The 17176-nt window shown below is 46.0% G+C and overlaps 1 protein-coding gene across 4 annotated transcripts in view; it reads left to right on the plus strand.

The window, feature by feature from the left end:
• Window positions 1–7211, plus strand: part of LOC128781631 (ubiquitin-associated protein 1-like) — a 32717-nt gene extending 25506 nt beyond the window's left edge. For 3 of the 4 annotated variants that reach the window (XM_053931340.1, XM_053931342.1, XM_053931341.1), the window contains 4 exons: window positions 2437–2475; window positions 2929–3126; window positions 4469–4570; window positions 5989–7211. In XM_053931340.1, the coding sequence (XP_053787315.1) occupies window positions 2437–2475; window positions 2929–3126; window positions 4469–4570; window positions 5989–6129 (480 nt within the window). In that variant the 3' untranslated portion in view covers window positions 6130–7211. The remainder of the gene's footprint in view (window positions 1–2436; window positions 2476–2928; window positions 3127–4468; window positions 4571–5988) is intronic. The other variant, XM_053931343.1, reaches the window with a different exon arrangement.
• Window positions 7212–17176: the final 9965 nt, after the last annotated feature.

A 17176-nucleotide genomic window follows, 5' to 3' on the forward strand; every position in this document is an offset into this window, starting at 1 on the left:
GTGAAAGCTGTGTATTCAAATCCTCTCGCTTGTTCTAAAATAATCTGGGGTTTTTTCTCTGTCCAATATAGGCAGTGTTTCAGTGATTCTGTGGTTTTAGTGTCATGCTGTAGGTTTTTGTGTGACACCATGTGCTGTGAAACAAGTGATGATGCTACATCTCCCTTTTGTCCTTCCAGTTCTTTTCAGGGTTAGATAAATGCACTCATAATTGTGAAGTACAATATTCTGGGAAACAGTGTATCTGACAGAGCAGAACAGTTGATTGTTGATGACTGGAACAAATTCAATACTGTTAACTTTGGCAGGAGCAGCAGTGTGCTGAGCACCTGCTCGCTGCTGCAGGTCACAGGTGTGAGGGGGCCTCTATGACCTCAGTTATGGAACATATATCATCTCTGGGGATGAAAGATCACTTACAACTAGACAGAGCGGCATTAAGATGCCTAAATTTACACTCAAACTATTCAAATCTCTCTGCTGAATTAAATTTAAAATTTTTAAAGACCAAGAGGGAAAGTGTATTCTTGATAATGTTGTAAGGGAAGATGCAAAGTGGGAAAAAATAGACTTACTAGGAGAAATAATAAAATTAATTCATTAATTTGAAACTATTTATACTTTGGAAGTAGTGAAACAAGAAATAATTATGCTGACGAGATTTAGTTCTTTATGTTTAAATTCCAGGACTTCAGATTATACTTGTTTTATGTTTCCACAGTATAGTTCCACTGGAAAATTACGGCTGATATGTGAGAAATTTAAGTAAATGCAGCAAAATAATTTAAATAAATGTAACAAAAATCCTCAGCATATGAAAACAATAGAATGAAATCACAGTCATCTCTGTGGCTGGGAGCAGAAGGCTCATATCCAAATGTATTCCACAGTGATTTTTTTTTTTCCTCACAAGATTAGAAATTGTAACTTTGAATTTGCAGTTACCATGGGAGTTTTTGCTTTACCACTGACTTGGATATAGGAATCTTTGAATGGAAATAAATCTGTAATTTCTCTGAGACTGCATAGATCCTGTGGTGGTCCCCTCTCCTCACTTTTATTTGTTCTTGAATCTCAGTATGTTGATTTTTGCAGCTTTAGCAGAGGTAGAAATGACTAATGAAGACAGCAGATTGAAATTAAACTCAAGCAGATTGTGTAGGAGGAGTTGGTTTTCCCAGACTGTTTAATCTCTGGTGTCAGAAACAGTTTTGGTTTTCCTGGCTGCAGCGTCAATAACAAAGTATCATCCTTCTGTTTGATAACCCACTAGGTGATTTCAGGGCTATTTTCCCTAGTTCAGTGTATCCTATATTCCAGTGCTTTTTGCCCTTTTGAAAAGGTGTCTGGAGAGAGGAAGGGTCTGAAGAACACACCATGAGAATAGGTTCTTGGATATCCTAGTGTATCAGAATAAATATGATGTCTCAGGGTTGGTTTTCTAGAAGAGAAATTTTTACAGTGGAAGATGTTCAGGAATGCAGAAGAAAACCTCCTTGTTGGTAGTTCAGGATCTTTTTGCAAATAAATGGAATTTGTCAAAATCCTGGTAGATCTTTTCAGAATTGGTTTTCTATAGAGGGTTTTTTGTTGTTCAGTTTGGGCACTAAGAAGGCCTTTCTGAAGGATGTGGACAACCTTTCAAGCAATCAGTGCTGACATCATAATAAGTATTAAGAAATGCTAAAAACTGCAGTTCTTGGTCTACAGTGATTTTTTGCAATCTGTTCTAACTGTTTAACACGCAAGAATTCTAAATGTATTGAACTGAAATGTGTAGCCTTGGTGAGGCCGAGGCCTGACTGTGCACTGCTGTTAACTTGGGCAAGGTTGTACGAAGTGGTGGGGTGGTGCTGCAGAAGCAGAGCAGGTGCACAGCACCTGACCCAGCCCTGCTGGCGTGCTGGGAGTGGGACAAGTGCTGGGTAGAAAACTCACATGTTCTTTTGATCCAGTGTGGCACATTGTTCCTATGTGGTATATGGAGTTCAGTGCAGTGAATAGAAAAGAGGTGTATTTTTCTCTTACCCCTTCACATAGTCAAAAAGTGCAAAGAAGTCTTTAGGCAATGACTTCAAAATTATCACTGTTATTCACGCAGTGTAGACTTGGTCAGGAGCTGAACTGGGGCTGTGTGAACAAGCAGCTGTTACAGTGACAGAATAAACAGTCTTAAAATTATTGTGGGGGTACACACGTCTTTCTTGGAGTGTAATCCATTTGTAGAGTGCTGAGAGGAGGAATGATCCTTATGATGATGATTCTATAATTGCAGGCAATGGGTAATGTCAGCATCTTGTATGTGGAAGCCTGATCAGACCCTAAAGTCTCCCATCCTGTGGTAGAATCTTCTATAAAACCCTTCTCCCCCAGCTGTGGCAAATTCTGCTGACTGGTGCATGATGTTTATACTTGTTTTATTTGTGTGTTGTCCAGCAGGTACACCCAGACTACCAGGAAACAGAAATCCCTGTGGTAAGTTTCCAAATACACCTGTGTGCTTGCTTGCATTGGATCATGTTTATGGTAATCTTGGTAAGTGGTGCTCCTTTGAGTACAGAAAACAACAGGTCATGAGTAAACCTGAGGTGAAGGAAGCAATCTGTACTTCCTTTGAGGTGCAGGGTTTGGCTGTATCCCAGCCTTCACTGTTGCAGGGCTTGGGTGTTCAAAGACTTTGGTCACACCAGCAAGAGAGAGTTCATTGTGGAGAATCTGGGTTGTTGATTGTTGCTTTGAGGGTTAAAAGAGTATGGTGGGAATTAGGCTACTTGGTTTCATCCTCACAGCGTGTAACTTCCCAAGGGTGCTCTAGAAAATCTTTTGAATTACTTATATGGGATATCCTGGTTCCAGTACTCTGCAGGAACAGGATGCAGGGGATACAGGAGATGACCATCACCTCAGCCTCTGGGTTTTCCTCCTTAGGTAACACCCCAAAACTTTGCAGTGTCTAAAGTGCCCAATAACAGCAGCTGCATGAAGTGGCCGGGCAGTCTCGCGGCTGAGCTGCAGCAGGGCCTCTCCCCCAGTGAGAGGCACTGTGTGGAGACAGTGGTCAACATGGGCTACTCACCTGAGAACGTCCTGAAAGCCATGAAGAAGAAGGGACAGAACATAGATCAGGTAAGAGTTCATGCAGTGCAAAGAAATGCTTGATTAGATGCTGGTTCTGCTGGGAAGCTGTTTTGGGTTTGCAAAGTGGATTGGGGAAATACTGTTACTCCAATAGGGGGTTGCAACCTAAAGCTTGTGCTTATTTCTGGTGAGAGACTGCTAGAGTCAGCCACACCTGCAGGTGCTGGATTGGAGCCATGCCGAGTTTGGGATGGGCCCTTTATATGAAACTGCGGGGAGAGATTCTGGGTCTCCCCAAGAGCCATAAACACATCCAAAGGAAGCTTAGCATGGCTCTGTGCTGTGTTAAGAACCATGTGACACAGAAATCCAGCCAATTTCCCTTGTTCTGAGCACGAGGGTTTACAACGCTGACATCTCTCCTTGTAGAAAGATTGGCCCCTGCAGGCCCAAGACAGCTCTGAAAGGCTCCTTCAAGGCTCCACTGACTGACTTGTGTGTGCCCTGGTGCTGCTCCTTCCTGCTTGAGCGCTGCCTCCAATGCCTGCTCAAACCAGGTCACTGGGCACTAAGTGCTGATGGGCAAAGCTTGGCTCTTGGATCTGTTTCAAACAAACACTTCAAAGTGGGAGAACATGGCCCAACCTCCTGTGCTGGCCCTCAGCAGGCTGTGTGCTGCACAGAGCATGTCCCAGGGACTCCTGCTTGTGGGATTCATCTGGTGGCCTTCTCCCTACATACAGCTTAAGCTGTGTGCTGGAGTGAACTGTGTTATCAGATGGAAAAAAGGTCCCTTAGGTAGGAGAGTGGTTTTAAATCCTGCTCTACTTGCAAGCACTGTTCTTTCACATACCTAGCATTGCCTACCTGACCCTGCTTCTTAAAGTTGATGGTGGATAAGAAATTTGGCAGCAGTTTCTGTGTGCATGAGCTGGGATTTGCAGCTCACTTGCCAGTATGCTGAGTTGATCTTCAAAGGCTGACTGCTCTCAGATTGCATCAGCTCTTGTTGCTGTCTGAGAGGAAGCTAAAAGTAGACAAGTCCTGGCTGCTGGACCTACAGTTTCATTTTTAAAACTTGTAGTATAAAAAGCACAGTGAAACTTCTGCTCTGCTATCAGAGGGCTAAAGATACACTTCTGAGGCTGCTTTGACTAGAACAAAGGGGATGGTCAGAGAGCACAGCAGGACAGAAGTGTTTGTCTGCTTTCTCTGCACAAGCTCTTGTATAAGGAGTGTCTCAACTCTGCTTGGAAGGACTGTATCTCTGTCCCTGGTGAAGCGCTGGGTAGAATTATGCTCAACCTCTCCGCATATACCAAGGTGACATTCAGCTGCCTGCTGCAAGTGCCTCTCTGCAAACACAGTTTGTTTTCTTTATTCCCCATAGGTTTTGGATTACCTGTTTACACATGGACAGCTTTGTGAGAAGGGCTTTGATCCACTTCTTGTTGAAGCAGCTTTGGAAATGCACCAGTGTTCAGAGGAGAAGGTAAGGGTGCAAAGTGTGCAGAACTAGAAAAATGTGCCATGACAGGGAATTCCAGCAGCAATTCCTCTGGCTGATGTAATTCTGGCTTTCATGGTAATGCTGCCTTCTTTCCAAAACTGACTGCCAAAGGACATATTTTTGTTGATAAAGCTAAAAATTGTTAAAGCATTAGAATTTGCCTGTGCCGTTCTGTTAGTCTCATTTGCATCCATTTTTATGGGGACAGGACTTTTTTTTTAGATCCTGCTTATTGTGGTCATATTGTTTTGAATGCCCAGAGTTCTCTTGTGGGTGAGGTGCCTGGTGCAGATACAGTTAATTTCAGCAGCAGCAAATTGTCTTTCAAACCTTGCCTGCCTGCCCTGGCCATGAATTTTCTCCCTTGTACAAGTGCATCTGCCCAGCTCCTCAGCAAATTGGGTTAGGGCTTGCTCTGAAAGAAGCTATAAAATGCACGTGTTGGGGGCTGGTTCACTGTCTGGCTGCTTTTCCCAGCACCAAAGGTACAGCAAGAGCAGCTAGTAAGGGCAGTGGACAGGAGGATCTTTTAAAGTCTGCCAGCCTATAGTGTAACAGGTTATTACATGAAGTCTTTAGAGGTGCAACCCAACCCCCTCAAACATAGATATGTCTTCCTGTCTTTCTTGGTCAAGTGATAATCTTGTAAACAGAGCAATAGCAGTGCAAGGATGGAAAGTAACTGAGTTTGAGAAACCTACTTGCTATTGGCTCAGCCCCAGAATTGGAAATTGCTAATCTCCTGATTGCCTATTTCAACCTGCTTGCTTGTTTGGGATTTTTCCTGGAGTGGAGCAGACGCTCTGTAAATGGCAGAGGGTTCATAAAAATGATCAGCTGACTCACTTCTTGCCATTTTATTTTTCAAAGCTCAGGGACGATTCACAGTTGATGTTGGAAATACTGTATGTACACAGTGGCCTTTGTGCTAATCCCCCAACTTTGCCCTAGATCTGAGAAGCCAGTTGATAGCAAGGGCTACTGCACTGTTCCTGAAGTCCAAGTAACTTTAAAAAAAATCAGGTGCAGCAGGAGCTGCTGGATGGGATAGCTGGGTGCCATTAATCAGCATTTTTGGGATCCCACGTTGGGCCAAGTTGATAAATATCCTTCTAAGAGAGACACACCCTGGCAGACTGAGCTTTGGTGCCCTGGTTGAAGAGGGTTTTGGAAGTGAAGGATGGCAAACAGAGGGGACAGAAGGTCCCTGTGGGCTGCTCTGCCCAGAGCTCTGGTGGCTCTGGTGTGAGCAGACTTTCTCCCAGTAGAACTGGAATGGGCTGTGCTTGGGGAGGAAGAATCCACAGTCATGCTGCTGAAGACAGGCTCTCTGCTAAACCTTAACCAAGCACTGAGCCATCCGCTTTTCTCTTGCAAATAACAGGCTATCTGTCTTTCAGATCACAGAGCTTCTCCAATTAATGAGTCAATTTAAAGAAATGGGCTTTGAACTCAAAGACATTAAGGAGGTCTTATTATTACACAACAACGACCAACACAATGCTTTGGAAGATCTAATGGCCCGTGCAGGAGCCAGCTGAAGACACATTCCTGGATTCTTGGCGTGCAAGGAGCAGGACCAGCCCCGCCACCTTCACATCCAGTGTGACCTGCTCTCAGTGGAAGGAGTCGAGCTTTTTGCATACAAGGGAAAATTACTGAGCAAGCCTGCCTGCGTGCATCACTCCAGCATTTCTCTTTCCAATGAGGGCCAACTTTCATTCTTAAATTAAATTTTAAAGTGTCCTTTCCTAAGTTTTCTTTTTCCAGCTTGGCCACGGAAAGTTGAGACTGCCCAACCTCGACTGGAATTGTACATAGGTAGAGATGGATTGGTTCCCCCCTCATTGTTGCACTGGAGTTGGACAGAAGAATATTAAGTTGGTTCTGAAACTAGAATGCTTTGGTTCTTTGAAGCTGCTTTCATGGTGTCTTGTCTGCTTGTACTGAATTACTTGACTGTGTCACAGTCCAGATTACCTGGTTAAATTTGACCTTTAGTGCAATGGAGTTTTATTTTTTGGTTGAAAGTTAGTCTGTAACTTAGTAAAACACTGGTTCAGAAACTGTCACTATGCATAAAGAGAGAACCTTGGGGTTTTTTTTTGTCCTCTTGGATTTTGTTTTTTACCCATGCATCCAACACTTCTGCCAGACATGAGTGTCCAATGCTGAGTAGTAAGGTTACCTTGAAGTAGCTAAGCTGTGAACTCAATCTGGACCTGCAACTTGTGTTGGTTCTTGAACCTGAAGGCAGAGAGCTGAGGCTCAGTATTGTTAATCCCCCAGGCTTGTAGGATATTTAAGACAATGCCCTGCTAGAAAGTCAGTTAATCTTTTTGTTTTAAATAATACACAAAGTGATGCAGGAGGTTTCTTTCAAGCACTTTCTTTAAAACAAATATACTCACTGCATTAGTTCCATTTTCCACACTGCTATAGAATTACATAAAAATATCTAGTGCTACAAATCAGGTTTGGGTTTGTTTTTGATAGTTCAAAGTATTATGTTGTGCATTGATCAAGTTCTAAGTACATGAAATATCAGCAGTCTTGAGGAATCTCTAATTTGCTAAATATTTTGATTCTGCAGAAGAACAACTAATAAAACCCTGAAATATAACTCCCAGTGTCATGGTTCCCATCTCTCATGCTGTTTGGCTTCAGCAGACGGGGACCTTGCTGGATCCTGCCTGCCCAGGTGCTGCCAGCTCCTGTGGGCACAAGTGAACACTGTTGGCCAGAACAACCAGAGGTCTCTGGGATGCAGCTGCAGTGGTAAAAGGTGTTGTGCTTCTCTGTGGCTTGTTTTTGCTGTGTGGTGAAACCCCAGCCTAGGGATCCAAACTCATGTTAGAGCCTGGAGCTGGAGCGTTGGACTGCTGGAGGGCAAAATGTCTCAGCTGATTGCATCAATGTAGGTTTTTCAGTAGGAGGAGCTCATCAGGACTCCAAAGGAGATGGCATTTGTTTCCATTATGTTGTTAACATTCTATGACCAAAACATCTAATTTGGGCCCAGTGTGCACTTCTGGAATTCTCTGTGGGGTGCCCAACTGTGTGAATTAAATGTTTACTTAAAATGGTGCAAGAGAGGGATCTGCTGGCAAGTATCTAGGAGATGTGGAGAGGGATGATGACAAGGAGCAGGGCAGGTTGCCTTGCACATACTCTGTAGTGTTGACTTTCACCATTTTCTAGTGGTGGAGCTGAAATAAAGATTGTCTAAGAAGGACATTCAGCAGCTGGTGGGACAGCAGCTGCTGCCTCTGTGAGTGCAGGTAATCCCCAGATTTTCTTCCTTCCCAGGTGAGAAATGCAACAGTGAAGTGAGGAAATGGGGTTCCTGATTAATCACTGCTGTGAGTATTTGGTTGTGTTGCTTGTTCTGGTTTTCTCAGAATTGCTACTTCAGTGAGTCCCTGTCTGATACCAGGCAGTCCTGAAAGGGCAAGAAGTCTTAGCCAGCAAAGAAATAACTATTTAGACCAAACCTCTGAATAAAATAATGTCTGATTGTATTAGTGTGTGGGTTTTTTTTTTTCAAAGTTCCCCTCCAAGGTTTTGCTCTGCTGTTGGAGCTCTTGTGGAGGTGAAGATGGGAAGTGGCAGCTGTGAAGATGCAAGGTCTTATTCCAGAGAGCTGTGCCCACCCAAGTCTATCCTAGTGATGCTACTCTTCCTTTGGCAATGACATTTCTGGATTTAGATCCTTGGGTGGCTGAAGGCATGAAGGGTATTGCTACTATGGCATCTCAGAGAAGAAAGTACCACAGAGTGAGGGGATTAAGAGGATCGCTTAGAGAAGAGGAATTGCTGAATGAATGCGTAACTGCGGCTTTGCTTTATTTTTCCCTGGTCCTGGGCAGCTCTGGGGAACCCAGCAAAGGCACTGCTTCTCAAAGAGACTGGGGTTGCCGCGAGTCCCGGGTGCTTCTGCATTCCGTGCACCGGGTTAGGGCTGGCACCATTCTGCTGCCGTGCGCGAGGGGCGAGACAAAGAGGTGAAGGAATTGTCCACTCTGTCCACATGGTCAGCTGGAGAGCTTTTATTGTTGCGTAGAGCTGCGATGGAGAAACGCAACTCGCTCCCAGCGCCACGTGGACAAAAATGGCCCTGAACAAAGGAAGGCATAGTGTTTTATAGGGGATAAGCTGAGGGAGGCGGAAGCCCCCCTTGCCCAATGGCGGCAGGCTATGGGGGAGTGACGTGGACAGGGGTAACCAACGGGGACGCGACAGGGGCGGACTGGGCTCCAGGCCAAATGGGGTTGCAGGAGCAGGGTAACAGACACAGAACTCTCTGGAGTGGACAGGGGGGTGGTTACAGGACTGGCATGGTGAGCTCCAATGGTAAGAGACCTGGAGTGGACCACCACGGGGCAGGGGGGTGCACAGGGGTACAGAGAATTGGCTAACTAACACATATCAAACCCCCTAATCTGAACCAAAACCCGGGATGCAACATGTAACAAGAGAACCCCATGTGACCAGAGTTCAATGTTCAGGGTGCTGTGCAGCACTTGTTAATCTGGTACTGTTCTGTCCTGGCACAATTCACTGTGGGTGGGGGCAGGTCCTGCTGGCTGGAGGAAGGCTGAGCTCTGCCCTGCTCCTGGATGGTGAGAAAATTGGCTGCAGTCCTGGTCACACTCACGACCTTGGAGCTTTTCCTTAGGCTGTCAGGTCACATTGATTTATGTCCCTGCTGTGCCTTTGTCAGAGGTTCTGTCTGTGGTCTGTGTGCCTGGGTGGGAAGACTGGTGAGAAGTGTAGAGGCAGTGCCTTAACTGGTGGTTGTGCTTTCAACAAGAGCATCTTCGAGCTGCCTCCTGCTGGTTCTGGACAGCAGCAGCCTTGAAATGGCTCTGATGCTGCAGAGCCATCCTTCACCCCCATGGCAGCCAAGGGCTCCTGATCTGCAGTCCGCAGTGGGAACAGCAGCTGCCCCAGGGCTTTTTTTACCTGGCTTTGTAGCTCCTGCTCCGGATCTGCTGGAGCACAGAGCCCGTGTCAACAGTATTCTGTGGCTGCTCTCCAGGCCAGGAAGGGTCAGTCCAGCTATGGGTCAGGGCTCCTGAAACTCTCCACACCAGCAAGTCTGTGAAAAGGGGAGCTTGTACAGATTTCCAGCCCCACTTAATCTTTTGCAGTCAATCAAATGGGCGTTTTGATCATGTTTACCTAAAATTATTTTTACCAGAGTTCTGTAGCAAACTGAATTTTATTTTCAATTCTGTCAACTATTGAAATAAAGTATCAAGCCTTTGCTAATAAACATTAATAGTCATTGTTGCATCTGAATACAAAAGTGAATCCATTTTAGTTCTGTGTTTATTTGATGGTACATGACCAAGCTCTCTAAAGCTCTTAGATTGCTTTTATGACACTTTAACGCATGGTCAAGTGGAAGTAAAAACCTTTTGTAGCAGTTGTCAGTGAAATATCAAATAGTAGGAAGGGGATGACACTTAAAATGTTAATTTAGCACATTTTTACACAAGAATTAAAGCAACAACTAGGTAATAAACCTCAAAGGGGAGAGAAAAATGTTACCATTTCTGACAACAGCTGGATAGTTTCTGTTGCATGTAAGGCACCCACTGTTCGAATCTTTGGGGCGTGAAGCACTTCAAGCGTGTCCATGTTGTTGCCAAGGTTGGGCTGCTTTTCACAGCCATGTGCTTTATTTCTGTATTTTGGTCAAATCTCACCTTCAGTTGAGAAAATAAAATTTGGAGAACAAACATAATAAAATATTCAAGAAGGTATAGTCATGTGGATTGGCTGGATAACCTGTTTAAAAAAAATTGTATCAGGCATTGGAAAATTATGTGTGGTTGTTGTTTTGATTATTTGTTGTTTCTCAGTGTCCCAGGCCGTTCCTCAAGGGAGCAGATAGTTCCTGCTCTGGGAATTGCTGCTGGGGCTCAGATCTGCCAGAGACTTGCTTTTTTCACAATAGATCAAATGGGATTCACAGGTGGCTCCAATCTGGCAGCTGACTTAACTCACATCTCCTCTGCTCACAGAAATTTTTGGTCACTCATCTGTTGTGTCACAACTGTGCCTGCAGATTCCGAGGTTAGGACATGGCACTGTGGGTTGTGCAAATGATTCTTGTGTGTTGCTTAGGAATGCCCAGCTTCTGTAAGGCACTCAAAATGCCTGTGAACATACTTTGCTCAGCTGCTTTTTAAAAACCTGGAAGAGTGATCAACCAACACTCATCTCCCAAATGTCAAAGCACATGGAGCGAAAATTTTCCTCCCTTGCACTGTTTCGGACTGGACATCACATTTTCCTGTCACCTCTCTGACCTTTTCTTTGGTTCCAAATAAACTTGCCAAACTCCTCAGCTGCTCCCTGACAGCAGTATTTACTGCATGCTCGCTGAGATTCTGCTGGAGAAACTAAATGCCCACATCTAATTTATACTATCAGGAGGACTACTCAGCTGCCTTGTATTTCTCTCACCTTACTCACAGGAAAGCTCTCGCTGGCCCCAGGAAGTGGAGGGAATTGGTGGTTTTAAACACTTGCTCCTCCCTGCGTGGTTTTAGCAGAGTGCTGATCTCCTGCTGTGTGGGAATCCCCTCTCTGGCTGCCCTGGAAGGTCTGGGACCCTGGCAGGGGGTCAGGAGCCCCCCTGTACAGAGCCCGAGAGACACTGTCTCTGATCTCTGTCCATGGAAAAGTTTTCAATCTTATAGGATTAATTACAAGCTCGGAGTGTTTGATATAAGTAGTAATTAGTGTGGCACGGGTGCAAAAGTAGAATTTTAGGATTCTAGATAAGGGTTCAAAGGGGGCAAGATGGAGGAAAATTGGGCGTGCCTTGTCCTTTTTCTTCTTCTTCATGCCCTCCATGTTTCACTGTGGTGTTGGCATTTTTCTATTGGTTTAGGCTGGGGACACACTGTTCAACATGGGTGACAGATACTGGCATTGGTTATTGTAAATATAGCACACGTAGTTTCTAGTATATAATGTTTGTAACATCCCACTGAGGGAGAGAGCCCCGCACACTGTCCTGCGAGACAGACCTGCTGCAGCTCAGAGAGAACATGTCATAGATAACCAAGAATAAACAACCTTGAAAACCAGCACAGACTAATTACGACTTCTTTGGCAGCGGGGCTGAAAGACAGAGACTTTCTACAATTTCAGGATTATTTAAATGTCACAGATTCCGACATAATTGGCATCTCTTTGGGTGGGCAATCTGAGGGGCCACAAGCCCGGAGGACTCGAGCCCAGACCATCGACCACCTGGCATCGACCCAGCCTGAGCAACAAAGGGCCCAATTTCCAGAAGGGCACGAACTAGACGCCGAATCCCAGACTGAGGAGAGGAGCATGTCCAGAAAAGGATTCCTGAACAGATAGCTTAAATCTCTGCAGAGACGAGTCGCCTCAAATTCGACCTGGAAAGAAGGAGGACCCAAGGCATCTGGGAGCTTCCCTACTTGAGATCTCTCCGGATCGAGTTTGCAGATGACACAGTTAGTGGCAATGTAATGAACAAAAGTCCTGATACTCCCGGGCAGGGTCTTCCTAGTTCCCATGGCAACAGTGAAACAACTACTAACTCTAGCTGAGTACCGATATTGAAATGTTAATTAGCTAATTGCTCTGTTTGTTTTCTCTAAACTTCCTGGAGATAACCGGCCTCCCACCCCCCACGCTGCCATTCTGGGACTAAAATGCAAATTAAAAAAACCCCTTGGGGTCATGGGAGTGTTTTGAGGGGATAAAGGCACCCCTAAATAAAGAACTCAATATAGTAGAGGGGGCTAGACAGATGCTGTAGCTGAGGAAGAGGGAAACACATCCCCTGGTCGACTTTTGCCCGTCACCATCACGTACAAAAGACTAGACTAGAGTAGGCTGCGGGAAGCCGAGTGAAAACTTCCAGGTGCTGCCATAAGGGAAGGAGAGGGGACAGCTTTTTTCCTGGACTTCAGCAACAGACACGGCACGCCTCCTCACTCTTCGACTACCAGTGTGCCACAAGGAAAGAAGAGAAGACAACTGCTGCTCTAGACTTCAGGCTTCGTGGGAAAGGTACAACAGCTGGAACGAGCTCCATGTCAGGCCCCCTGCCCAGCTGATCTTTTTAATAAAGAGCTGAACATTAATAAAGGCATTAGCCCTGTTCATTTCAGTAAGACCGGTCAAAATCAAGAACACTTATCCCCAGAAGATAAAAACGACCTTGAAGCTTCAAGATGCAGCAAATATTATGTTGGAGGCAACCTTACAGGGAACCACGACAGCGGCCAGCTGCTACTCCCCCGGGGCAGAGGGGGAAGGGGTACCGTCTAGCCAAGGGCGGACGGTGGGGGCCCTACCAAGAAAGGGGGGGCGGAATTAACCCCGTCAAAAAGAGGGCGGGGGGAATGGTCACCCACCACCCACTGGGACTCCACACCCTGATGCTTTTTGTGGCACGTTTGCCTGATTTGCAAAGACCAACGAGAAACTTTATCCTGGCGGCAGAACACCTTTCACCCCCCTTCACAGGGAAACAGGCGGAGAGGCGGCAGAGGGGGCAGAGACAGCGCCGGGAACAAGAGGGGTGCAGGCGGGCTCTGTAGCCCCGGGGGTCGCGGGGGAAGGGCGGGAGCTGCCTTTCCGGGGGCCGCGGCACCGCGGGGACACTGCGGGGCCGGCCGGGGAGACCGCGAGGGTGCGTGGAGCCGCGGCGGAAAAGCGCGCGGCAGCGTCCGTAGTGGCGGGCGCGGGGTCTGGGGCGGCAGGAGGGGCCGGAGCCACCGAAGAGGCCGGGGCCACAGCCGCGGGGAGGCCCGGAGGGCGCACGGGAAAGCGAAAACGGAACCGCGAGCGGGGCCGCAGGCACAGTCAAGGCGGGCATGGCCGCGGGAGCCGCGCTGGCGTCGGAGGGGGCGGCGGACGCCAGCCAGCCGTCCGGACACTGCGCGGCCCCGGGGGCAGACCCGGGCGGCGCCGGGCCGGGCCGGACGCGGCGCGCGGCCACGGTCACGGCGGCAGCGGCGGAACACAGCGAGCGCGCGCTGATGGCGTCAGCGGAGCGCGGAACCGCGCCGGGTGCCGGCGTTGCCATGGAGCCCGAAGGGAGCGGCCCAGAACGGGACCGGGGCGGCGCGAGGGCCGGCTGCGGGAAGGAAGAAGGCGTTCCCGAGGGCGCGGCCGCGCCAGAGCCGCTGCGGGCGGGGCGCGGTGAAGGCGAGGGCGTTCCTTCCCACATCCCCATGGCGACGCAGACAGAGAGGGGGCGAATCCAGACTGCCATGCATTTGCGAGAGTTATGGCGAACGCGGAAGGGGCTGGGAGTGTGGGCGCTGGTTTCGGAGAGGCAAATCCCGGGCGCGGGCTAGGCACAGCAGACACCGGGCGTGAGCGGGGAGGGGGCGAGCAAGAAAGAGGCGCAGCCATGCCAAGGGAAGCAGAAGCGGGAGAGGGGCGTGACTGCACCAGAGACATTCCTCTGCACACCCCCATGCCAGTGCAGACGGGCTGAACAGAGCCAAGGCAGGGATTCCCTTTGGTCACCGCCCCTCCACAGCAAGTGCGAGCAACGCACCGCCCATTTCCCATTTCAGCAGTGGCGGGCAAGCAATAACGGAGCTGCATTGTGGCAGCGGCAGAACAGCGGTGCCGGAATTTTTCCGCGGCATCGGTGAGCCTGCAAATGCATGGTACAACTGCAGTGCGCGTCCAAAAATTAACAATACACAGCAGTGCCCAGAAACCACAGCAGCCAAAGCAAACAACTTTTTACAAGCACACGCATTGCATCAAATGTCCTGCGGCAACGCTGAGCGATTGGACCTCAACATTCACCTCGAAATGAGTTTCAGTCAGTTGTCTTTTGAAACCAGTGCAACTCAAGGCCTTCTCCAAACTTCTCCAATGTTTCTAACACCAACCCCAGACCCTTCAGTTAGGTCGACACGACCTGGTCAGCAGCCGCACTCGGCAGGTGTGGCGACAGCGTCATCCAGTGGCAGAACGGCCAAATCGCAACGGCTTTTCATTAATAATGAACAGATTTCCAGAGACACTCATCTGCCACAGTTTCAAGAAGAACACCAACGGAAAGACAACAGAACTCATGACATTTCTTCTCAAGAGCAACAACAACCTGTGGCATCTGAGATTCCACCGGAATCTTTTCCATTTACAAGAGACTTTTTCTTACAACCTTTCCTCCAATTAACAGGCTGTGCTCTGGAACTGTGTTTGCATTTGGCAATGCATTTTTCCCAATTGTTCGTTCCTTCCAGCAGAAGGTAGCCACACCTTTCCCATATCATCTGTAAATATTCCTTCTTCAGCAGCACCCAGGCTACCTGCTGGACAGACAGCGATTTCGGCCGTGGTTTCCCCTGACTGTGCTGCACAGGGACTGTGCAGGGAAGGCAGCTTCCCCTTCCTCAGCCAGGAGGAGAAGAAATGCCAATGTGGATTTCCATTCATCATCCAGGAAGGAAAAAGATACCTGAAGTGTCAATACCCCTTGGGAACAGAGAGGGCACATCTTGGCAAGGTGCAGAAAGGCTAAGAACTTCAGTAGCCCTCCAAGATGAAAGAACCACATCTTGGCAAGGTGTGAAAAGGCCAGAAATGTCAGCGAACTCTGGGATGACAGAGGATTTATCAAGATAACAATTTGCACAAGTGTCTGGTGTCACAGACTGGGCAGAAATCAGAAAGAGAGCATTGAAAGACAAAAAGGTTGATATGGTGAACATGGACAGCATCATATTACCATTGACTTGTAGTCCACTGCAATCACGAGATGGGAAAGACTGGACTATGAAGTTGTGAGAGACTTAAAAACAGTACTGCAAGAAGATGGATTGGATTCTAAATATTTTAAACAGTTATTAAAGGGTACATTTGAAATATATGATTTTACACCACACGATCTCAAATACCTCGATTCAGTGATTTTCACCGAATCACAGATTTTTATATGGGAAGCGAGGTGGAGGAGGGCTCTTGAGGAGCTCAAAAACAGATATCAGGGAGGACCAAATGCAGCCATCTCCATAGTGCAGATGGCAGGTGAACCCCTGGGACCAAATGATAATACAGGACAACAGATTAAAGAGCTACCATGTGATGTGTTGATTGGCATCAAGAATGCAGCATGCAATGCAATTTTACAAACTCCATCAGCAGGAACACCTGAAAACATCTGCACAGGGATCAGACAAGGACCTTCAGAACCTTTTATTTCATTCCTTGAGCATCTCACACAGGCAGTGAACAGGCAAGTGAATGAAGAAACAGCAAAACCACACTTGATTCAGAGTCTTGCATTTGCAAATGCCAACAAAAAATGCAGACAAATCATCAGCACACTGGCTGGTCAACCCTCATTGGAAGAAATGGTAAGGGCCTGCAGCAAAAACGATACACTTCAACACACTGCATCAATTCAGGCAAACATCTGGGGAGAGCAGCTTGAAAGGATCCTCCAAGTTTGGGATGTAAGATTTCTCGCAGCACTTCAAATACTGTTTCAACGAAACATCTTTACAGAAGACACATGAAGATTGTGGAAGAGGACCAGAAGAAAGAATCACAATCACTCGTTCCTTTGTTGTGTGACAGATCATCATTGTGTGGGATACACAATGGGGACATCTTATCATAATGAAAATTGGAATAGAAAATTAAATAGCATGAATTTTTAGTAATTTATTAAGGTTTAAGTTAGGTTGTATTTTAACATTTTATTAATGATGGGATTGATTTTTATATAGTTTGGTTTGAGTTTAAGTTAAGTATTTTTTAATTAGAGTATATCACTTCAAGTTTTATTTTAGGTTTGGGCCCTGAAGAAGTTAAATTTTATAAAAGTTTAATTGATAATGAATTTATATTATTTATTTGATACATATGGATTTTATAAAGTTAATATAATTTAGGAATTTTTTACAAAATTTTTTTATATATTGAGTTTAAGTACTGTTTGATTCAAAAAAATTTTTAAGTTTTTCAAAGATCAAGTTTATTTAGCAAAAAAGTTTAGTTGTTTTTCTTTAAGGATGGGAGGATTTTGACTGAAAAGGAGGTCATGAAACATTGATGAACATTGCTTTAATGAGAAGACACAGTTTTGTTGGATCCTTGGTTTTGTTTCAGTCTTTTGTGTTTTATTATAAGTTTATCAATATATAAGAGTTTTAAAGGAATTCGTTTTGGGTTTTCTGAGATTGATTTCATTGTTTAATAGTCAGTTTTTATAGTCTGTTATTTCTTTGTGTAATGACACATTTCTTTGTATAATTTGTTGTTTTCAAATCCTTTCTTTTATTTTTTAACTATTTAGGTGTTTTATTAATGTTATTGTTAAGAAATTTTATCATATTATTAGGTGAAGCCTTGTGCTTTGTTTTTTCACAGCAAATTTTCGTATGTTTTATTATCTTTTATGCAATCTTATACAGGTTGCATGCCATTTTAAAGTCTCATTTTGTTTTTTAACTGTATTGTGCATTTTTCTAGTTGGACCTTCTGGTTTGTTTTTATATCTCTTGTGAGTGGAATAATTGCATTTCTATTTCTTCTCATTCTCAAATGTTTTTCAGA

This window comes from Vidua chalybeata, chromosome Z (assembly GCF_026979565.1).
Source record: "Vidua chalybeata isolate OUT-0048 chromosome Z, bVidCha1 merged haplotype, whole genome shotgun sequence".
In the NCBI taxonomy this organism is placed as follows: domain Eukaryota; kingdom Metazoa; phylum Chordata; class Aves; order Passeriformes; family Viduidae; genus Vidua; species Vidua chalybeata.